This window comes from Lactuca sativa, chromosome 3 (genome assembly GCF_002870075.4).
Source record: "Lactuca sativa cultivar Salinas chromosome 3, Lsat_Salinas_v11, whole genome shotgun sequence".
NCBI lineage: Eukaryota > Viridiplantae > Streptophyta > Magnoliopsida > Asterales > Asteraceae > Lactuca > Lactuca sativa.
In genome coordinates, this window is record NC_056625.2 from 205,198,155 (window position 1) to 205,207,222 (window position 9,068).

At 40.7% G+C, this 9,068-nt stretch overlaps 2 protein-coding genes across 2 annotated transcripts; both read right to left on the reverse strand.

Annotated features, from left to right (window-relative positions):
• Window positions 1-799: 799 nt before the first annotated feature.
• LOC111893225 (uncharacterized) lies at window positions 800-3,349 on the reverse strand. Its single transcript, XM_023889291.1, has 7 exons — window positions 3,286-3,349; window positions 2,906-3,082; window positions 2,596-2,809; window positions 2,343-2,526; window positions 1,694-2,253; window positions 1,541-1,607; window positions 800-892 (listed from the first exon to the last, which is right to left on the reverse strand). The coding sequence occupies exons 1-7, from the start codon at window positions 3,347-3,349 to the stop codon at window positions 800-802; spliced, it is 1,359 nt and encodes a 452-aa protein (XP_023745059.1).
• Window positions 3,350-3,368: 19 nt separating this feature from the next.
• Window positions 3,369-4,450, reverse strand: LOC111893226 (uncharacterized). Its single transcript, XM_023889292.1, has 4 exons — window positions 4,143-4,450; window positions 3,892-4,023; window positions 3,611-3,759; window positions 3,369-3,553 (listed from the first exon to the last, which is right to left on the reverse strand). The coding sequence occupies exons 1-4, from the start codon at window positions 4,448-4,450 to the stop codon at window positions 3,369-3,371; spliced, it is 774 nt and encodes a 257-aa protein (XP_023745060.1).
• Window positions 4,451-9,068: the final 4,618 nt, after the last annotated feature.

The following is a 9,068-nucleotide window of genomic DNA, read 5'->3' on the forward strand; positions in this document are numbered from 1 at the left end:
TGAGACATGGAAGCTGACATGATAGTTGGATTAGCAGCTAAGAATTGTCTGAACTGCTCAGCAATTTGTAGATCTAAGGCTGATGGTGGTGTGAAATATTTTTCATTCTCAACTGAAGGTGTAGCAGTAGCGTACTGTGGTGGCTTAAAAGATGGAAACGAGGGATGTAATTGTCCAGAAGACATGTTCTGTTGTGAATACTAAGATTGTGCCGGTGATCTTGTTTATTTTTGCTATTGATTTCCCTTTCTTGTCAGCAAAGGACAATTTGCCTTCCATTGGTTCTTCTTCTTCTTATAGAAAGCACACTCATCAAATGCAACTTTGGGACGATTTTGGTTTGAAGACTGAGGTCGTTGTGGAATAGAAAAGACAACAGGAGTGGCTGTCTTGGGAGCTTTGTCAGCATGACACTTGATACGAGTTTCTTCAGCAATTAACTCGTGAACAATCGAATCAACAGTGGGAAGGGTTGTCTGATGCAATATTGATCCACGCAGAGCTTTAAAATCTGAACGTAATGCCATCAAGAACCGAATAAAATGTGCTCTTCCCTTTTATCAATATAAGGCTTAAAATCCTTCAACACATCAGGTTCTGTAAGAGCTAACTAGTCCCACAAATCCGAAATAGCTACATAAAATTCTTGAACACTGAGATCGTTCTATTGGAGGGCTCGAATATCAAACTCTAACTGATACTGCTTTGCTAAGTGATCCCAAACCTCTTTTTTTGTGTCATACTTCGTCAGCTGAGTACCAATAGACTGGATAATAAAATTATTAATCCAAGTAATGATCTAGGAGTTATCAGTCTCCCATGAATCCAATAAGGCTGCATAATTAGTGGCATTCTCGTATGTTGGTTTCTTCCTGTCACCTGTAACAATCCCCTACATAGTATTGTCTCGCAATAAATTCTTCATAACATAACTCCATTAAGCATAGTTCTTGCCATCGAGTTGGATAGTAATGGACTGAAAAGAATCATCTCTTGGGACCATATTGCAATATCAATCAAACGAGAATAACCAAAACAACAACAAATATGAATAACATGCTATATATATATATATATATATATATATATATATATATATATATATATATATATATATATATATATATATATATATATATATATTCAAATGGGGCAAAGGAAGGTTTTTTTCTAAATCACCAACTAACCTAAAACTTCTATACTTGCTAGATTTACCTCCACAAACCTAACGCCGACATTTTGAATGCCACTAAAGCAATTCAAAACTAGTTTTTCTAAATTGACATGTAGTTTTAAACTAACTAGATTATAACCCGATTGTAACTCGCGTTAAACGCGGGGGAACATATTAAAAAAATTACCAAAACATTTATATATATTGCATAATAATTATAAAAGAAATTTTATAGCTATTGTTATTATTGAAAGGTGAAGAAGAAACACTGAAATCGATAAATAACTATAAATGTTGCAGGACCTCTTTGTAGACAACATTTTTTGTTTTATTAGTTGAACGACCTTCCTCGTCACATATGAGTACCTTCAAAACTTTTTTGTTTGTTACACGAGAAACAACTACATATAAGTGATCATGGGTGAAGACAGGTCTACGCAAGTATAATCCAACATTTGATAATGATTGTCATTGGCTTTTGTTAATGGTCATAGCGAAACAAACTGCTATTGGAATTGCCTACGTTGAAAACGGAATGGAATTTTTTTATGGGATGGGGTCAACTTCATGCGAGGTATATAAGTAGTCTCATTGAAAAATCTACCAGATATGATTCGTGCTTCAATGACGTGTCTTCCAAGCCTTACAATTTGCAATCTAGTACCATTGCATAGTCCTCTGGTTTGGTCGATATTACAAAGCAACATGACCAAAACACCTTTTTTTAGTATAAGTTTATGGTTGGGAATTTCGGAGGCCTTAAAAGCGTTCAACGCATCTAGAAAGTATACTGATTCCTCAAAAGAATCTTCTGTCTCGGTCTCACATAAGGAATCTGAACTCAGATATGTTTTCCCTTCATTTTTCATCAATTCTAATATGTAGTCGTTGATAACATCAACTTCTTCATTAGGAGGGACCAAAATAGCTTTATCTTCAAAATACGATGGATCATCAAGATGGTTCTGAAAAGATGAATAAATGCAGGATACAATTGAATGAATATGGTCAGCCGTAGAGGGAATGATCACATCTTCTGGAAATTCAACTTCAACTTCACCATCATTAGGACCACCTACCTTCACCAATTTTTAAGAATCTAATCAGCAAATGATTTTGTCTCTTCGAAATCATTGTTTGGACAACCGAACTAAAGCCTCATGTTTACAGTCAAACTTAAAATTGTACATTCATGCCATAATCTTGATGAATGCAATGATGCCTGCACAATATCTAAATGATTTCCTCTTTGTATTACTGGAAGAATTTGTCGAAAGACACCTCCAAATACAATGGTCTTGCATCCAAATGGTTTATCACTGTTCTTAGGAAGGATAATATCTCTAAGTGTCCTATCAACATTGGGGCTTCGTCCCAAATTATAAGGCTCGCTTTGTTCAACGGGGCAGCTACATCGTTACCTGGCGTAATAGAACAAAAATGAATTCTCATTCAAGTTAATTGGTATATGAAATCTAGAATGCGCTATCCTACCACCAGAAATCAAGAGTGCTGCAATTCCGATTGAAGCAACATTAATAGCTACTTCACCTTTAGATCTAATAGCAGCAGACAATGTCTTCCAAACAAATGTTTTTCCTGTTCCTCCATAACCATAGAGGAAAAAGACACCACCTTTTTGTTGTTAACTGCATTCATAATTATATCATAAACATTTTTTTTGCTCGACATTTAATTTTGAATGTAGTTGTTGATGTTCAGATTCAAGACTGGACGGATCATAATTAAGCTCATATTGAATTAACATATTGCAAGAATCTTGAATATATTTGTGATCAGGTAATGACATATTGGGTATTTGCTTAAGACTCAGTCCGCAGCTCAACAAAGATTTCTCAATGTACAACAACGTTAGGTGGTAAATTGCTTCCGATTTTAGCTTCAAGCCTGAAAACATTAAAAAGTAATGAAATAATTTATTTATAATATCAATTAAAGTGGGAACATTTTTTTGTGTGAATGTACCTTTCACGCCTATTTCTTATTCACGAACATGAACGACATCATCAGAAAGACAATTATATGTCTCTTTAAAAACATGATGAGGCCGGGATAGACTATCTGATGTAATCAACATAATGAATAGAGACCTTCAGAAAGAAGCGGCGACTCAATGATGTGTTTCTTGTATAGAAGATATGTACTCTCTATCATCGTCTAATAGACCAAGATCCTAGTAAGCATTTTTGTAAGAGTCATAAACGGTCCCGTTAACCGTTCTAATATCTTCATAGCAAGTAGGACCCTTTACTTTGTTGAGCAAAATGCGCAAGTAACAAACATCACCAGACTTGGGAGACACATGATCAATTCTACCAAATGAATTTGTCTTTGTTTTTCTTCTTGTCCATACTTTATCTGATTTATTCCAAACATATTGAGTTAGGAATTCAACATAGGATAACTACCTATTACATTCCATCCAGGCCAAAAATTGAGAAGCAACAATAGTTGGTTTAGAAACAACATTAGCAACACGTTGGGATGGTTTAAACACAAGTTGTTTGTCTTGTAGGTGACACGACAACCTTTCAACAGGTTGTGTTCTATAATGAATGCCATACCTAAAAAGTCTCCAACATGACCCACAAGCAGAAATATAACGACAATTGTAATACTCAACAATTTCATCACTTTCATCACGATTGTTATTTTCTTTATGTTATTTTTTGTTATTTTTGGCATCGTAAAATTACGCGGTGATCCTGTTTGGACCTTTGTTAATATACTTAAAATGGTACTTTATCGATCCAAGCTGATTACACCACTCAAGATTCATATGGGCTTGGTATTGCTTCAAAAGTGTCTTATTATATGGAACAATATATCTGAAAAAAGAAACAAAATGTCGTAAAGAAAATTAAGATCATTTAACATATCTTTCCTATAAAAGATAACATTTATAAATAAATAAATGTTTATATAAATAAAAATTTAATTTTTATACCTATTGTCCAAAGAAACCCCGTTTTTCACGACATTGTTTCCGTTGTCGCGTCTTCGGTAAACTGGATAACCATCATCATCAATATATGTGTCATTTGTAAAGTCTTTTGGAAATACTTTAGGACATTTGCCATTTTTCATACATGGCATAAATGGAAAATCATTGCCGCAAGGTCCATGTATCATGTTGTCAGAAACAATTTGATACAAATCTGGTTCAAGTTTCTTGTCTGACAATTCAGCACATATAACGCGATCTATGGCTTTGGGATTTGGAAGTTTAGACTTTTTTTTTCTAAAAATAGACATATGTGACAATGTGGAAGACCCCTTTTTTGAAACTCGATCGTATATATAAATGTATAGTGCAAATATGTACCCTGGTTAATGTAACACCGTGAAATTTAAAAATAATTTTCATTTCAAATTAAAAAATTACTCCAATCACATATTTTCAAAAACGCGTATCATAGGTTTTTCACTGAACATAAGTACAAATCACAATCCCCAGAATCCCAAAACATCTTCACTACAAGTGTGTACTGATCATGTCGGCGCCTTCCCGTGATCATCACTGGTACCTGAAACATATACACAAAACATTGTAAGCATAAATGCTTAGTGAGTTCCCCAAAAATAACATGTAGACACGTATCAGCCACTCAAGGCTGTAACTCTGATGACCCTCTGGTCGAATATCTCTATGTGACCCTCATTGTCCCATAACTTTGTGGACCCACTGGTCCTAACTCTGTTGAATCATGCATATCACATATCATATAGAAGTCACAACACATAAATAGCATATAAGATACACTGTCACATAACTCTGATTACCAATCTTGGTAAAGTATAGTGAGAAGACTCACCTCGAAGATGTCGGATAATCACTCGCGCTCAATCCTCCGACCTAGCTTCTTCCTATAGCATAAATACATATCTAATTAATACTTTCCTGACTTAGTTTGACTAATGCCCTTGAGTCAACACAAGTCAAATCTGGTCAACGTTGGTCAATGGCCACCCTTTGACCCAACTCGTCGAGTCAGGCGCTGACTCGGCGAGTTCAGACGTGAACTCAAGTCCCCTAAATCCCCCTCTGACTCACTGAGTCACTCTCCTAACTTGGTGAGCCATCAACTGTGTGAGTCACGGGACAACCCGGTCCGACTCGTCGAGTCTGCTCATGGACTCGGCGAGTTCATTCCATGCTCAAACTCAAAAGACCTTCTGAGGTCAGATCTGTTCCTCTAATCCATAGATCTGACCTTCCTAAGCTCATTAAACACATAAAGGTTCAATCTTGATACTCATGCAACGTCCAAACAACTATATTTGATGAATTAGCCCCAAATGCAACATCCTAAGTCCATTTCTTCCATAACTGATCATAAAGCAAGATGGATAAAGCTCTCTGGACCACTATGGGTCCAGATCCGAAGTCTAAACATGATAAGGGACCATATATCCAACAAATCATCCCAAAAAGGGTATAGAAAACCCTAAGTCCATGGATTCTTCAACAAAATAGAAAAGGATCGATATGCTACCTCACGGATGATGTTCTTTGCTTGAGATCCACATATATGCAACCTCCTTGGTCTCCTCTAAGCTGGAACCACCTTCTTCTTGCAAAACCAACCCACAAAGATCAAATAATGGCTTCCTTCCTCTCACAAACACTCAAGCACTCTTAGGGTTTCTCTCAAGGGTCTGGTAGCCGCAAATGGTGGCTATAAGGGTCCTTAAATAGGTACCAAACCCGAGAAATTAGGGTTTCTTTCGTCAGCTCTGACTCGGCGATTGCACTCCCCCGACTCGTCGACTGTAATCATTTTCCATGTCACCCATTCGCGACCTGAATCGTCGAATCTATGCACCAACTCGCCGAGTCACTCAACACAACTCAAAATATAGTATAAATTAATGTACCTGGGAACCCGAGCGTTACAATTCTCCCCCACTAGAATCAAACTTCGCCCCCGCAGTCTCGCTCTGCAAACAACTCTGGATACTGCTCCCGCATTTCTAACTCCGGCTCCCAAGTCAGCTCGGACCCCTTCCAATGTTGTCACTGTACGTGAACCAGGGACACCTCCTTGTTCCTCAGAACCATGATTCTTCTATCTCAAATCGCGATCGGCTCACAAGATAGTTCAGACTCGCATCCACCTGAATGTCCTCTAATGGAGCCACTACTGACTCATCGACAATACACTTCCTCAACTAAGACACGTGGAAGGTATCATGAATCTGACTTAGCTCGACAGGTAGCTCCAAACGATACGCTACTCTGCCCACCCTAGCTGTCACCCGGAATGGACCGATATATTGAGGTCCCAACTTTCCTCTCTTCCTAAACCGAATCACACCCTTCCAAGGTGATACCTTCAGGAGAACAAAATCACCAACCTAAAACTCGAGCTCTAAGCGAAGCCTATCAGCGTAGCTCTTCTGGCAACTCTGAGCCGTCAGCAACCTCTGCCTGACCTGTTGAATCTGCTCAGTCATCTGGAGCACTATCTCCGTACTACCCATCACACGTTGTCCTACCTCTCCCCAACAAATGGGAGTCTGACACCTCTTTCCATACAACAGCTCGAAGGGGGGCATACCGATGCTCGAATGGTGGTTGTTGTTATAGGAAAACTCAGCCAAAGGCAGATACATGTCCCAACTTCCTATGAAGTCTAATACACATGCCCGAAGCATGTCTTTGAGTGTCTGGATAGTCCGTTCACTCTGACCGTCGGTCTGAGGGTGATAAGCAGTGCTGAAATGCAATCTCGTACCCAACTCCTCATGAAACTTCTTCTAGAACCTGGAAGTAAAACGTACATCTCAATCTGACACAATTGAGATCGACACTCCATGCCGAGACACCACCTTCCTCACATATATCTCTGCCAACTTCTTTGCAGAAGAGCTCTCACTGATAGCAAGGAAGTGCGGACTCTTCGTCAATCGATCCAAAATTACCCAAATTGCATCGACACCCCTTGGGGTTCTTGGCAGTTTGGTGATGAAATCCAAAGAAATTTGTTCCCACTGCCACTGGGGAACCTCAAGTGGCTGCAACTTGCCATGCGGACGCTGGTGCTCGGCCTTAACCCGACAACAGGTCAAGCACCTCTCTACAATCCACGCAACATCTCTCTTCATACAAGGCCACCAATAGTGTCTCTTCATGTCCAAATACCTCTTAGTGGCCCCCGGATGGATCGAGAATCTCGATCTATGCGCCTCCTCCATTAAAACACTACATGCCCCACCAATAAACGACACCCAGATCCGACCATGAAAAGTCATAAGCCCTCGGCTATCAGTCATAAACTCAGATACCTGCCCAATCACTCGCTCCTTCTTGCGGTTCTCCGGTCTCACAGCCTCTGCATGGGCCTCACGAATGGTATCTAACACCGGAGTTATCACGGTTATTCTCTTACACATACTTTGTATCGGAACACTCTCTGCCCTCCGACTCAGGTCATTGTCTACCACATTCGCCTTGCCCGGGTGGTACAGGATCTCACAATCGTAATCCTTCACCACATCCAGCCATCTCCTCTGCCGCATATTCAGGTTGGGCTGATCCATCAAATACTTCAAACTTGTGTGGTCCGTGTAAATGGTACACTGAACCCCGTACAAATAGTGGTGCCATATCTTGAGGGTGAACACTACCGCTCCCAACTCCAGATCGTGAGTGGGATACCTTGCCTCATGAGGCTTCAGCTGCCTTGATGCATATGCTATCACTTGCCCTCTCTGCATAAGCACTGCACCCAACCTTGATATCGATGCATCGCAGTATACCAAAAAATGCTCAACTCCCTCTGGAAGGGATAACACTAGGGCTCCGCATAACTTCCGGCGAAGAGTCTCAAACGAGGTCTGCTGCTCCGGACCCCATGAGAAAACAACTCCTTTCCGAGTCAACCGGGTAAGTGGCACTACAATCTTGGAGAAATCATTGACGAATCTTTGATAATAACCAGCCAATCCCAGAAAACTTCTGATCTCGGTAGCGGATTTTGGCACCTTCCAACTCATCACCGCCTCAATCTTGGCCGGGTCGACCAATATACCACTCAGATTGACAAGATGCCCCAAGAACTAGACCTCTCATAGCCAGAAATCGTACTTGGAGAATTTGGCATAAAGCCTCTCCGATCTCAACACCCCGAGGACTTCCCTCAAATGCTCCTCATGCTGCTCTTGGGATCGAGAATACACTAGAATATCATCAATGAACACAATCACGGACTGATCCAACATCGGCCTGCATACCTTGTTCATGAGATCCATGAACGTTGCTGGTGCATTCGTGAGCCCAAAGGGCATCACCACGAACTCATAATGCCCATAACGCATCCTGAACGTCGTCTTCTGGATATCCTCATCATGTACCCTCATCTGGTGATATCCAGACCTCAAGTCTATCTTGGAAAACCAAGACGCCCCTACAACTGATCAAACAGATCATCGATCCTCGGCAACAGGTAACGGTTCTTGAACGTCAGTTTGTTTAGCTCCCGGTAATTAATGCACATCCGGTGCGAACCATCCTTTTTCCTAACAAAAAGGATCGGAGCTCCCCAAGGCGAGCTACTCGGCTGAATAAACCCTTTCCCCAACAGCTCCTGAAGCTGCGAGGATAGCTCCTGCATCTCTGGCGGCGCAAGACGATAAGGCGCCTTTGCGATAGGCGCTGCTTCCGGAACCAAATCAATGCGAAACTCCACCTACCTTTCAGGAGGCACACCTGAAAATTCCTCAGGAAAAACATCCGGAAACTCGCGCACCACGGGAACATCATCAACCGAACTCGGCCTACCCGCGGCTGCTCGGGTATCCAACACATAGGCTACAAACCCCTTGCAACCCTGTTGAAGACTCTGTCTGGTTCTGGCGGCTGAACAAAACG

What these genes read in the sequence shown, in the direction of transcription:
- LOC111893226 (XM_023889292.1), bottom strand. Translation starts at nt 4,450, where the DNA reads ATGTCTATTTTTAGAAAAAAAAAGTCTAAACTTCCAAATCCCAAAGCC. An exon ending in GGGGTTTCTTTGGACAATAG is followed by an intron (nt 4,024 to 4,142) that starts GTATAAAAATTA and finishes TTCTTTTTTCAG; the next exon opens with ATATATTGTTCCATATAATA. An exon ending in GGTCCAAACAGGATCACCGC is followed by an intron (nt 3,760 to 3,891) that starts GTAATTTTACGA and finishes GAGACTTTTTAG; the next exon opens with GTATGGCATTCATTATAGAA.
- LOC111893225 (XM_023889291.1), bottom strand. Translation starts at nt 3,349, where the DNA reads ATGATAGAGAGTACATATCTTCTATACAAGAAACACATCATTGAGTCG. An exon ending in GTCGCCGCTTCTTTCTGAAG is followed by an intron (nt 3,083 to 3,285) that starts GTCTCTATTCAT and finishes TAATGTTTTCAG; the next exon opens with GCTTGAAGCTAAAATCGGAA. An exon ending in CAAACAAAAAAGTTTTGAAG is followed by an intron (nt 893 to 1,540) that starts GTACTCATATGT and finishes AATACTATGTAG; the next exon opens with GGGATTGTTACAGGTGACAG.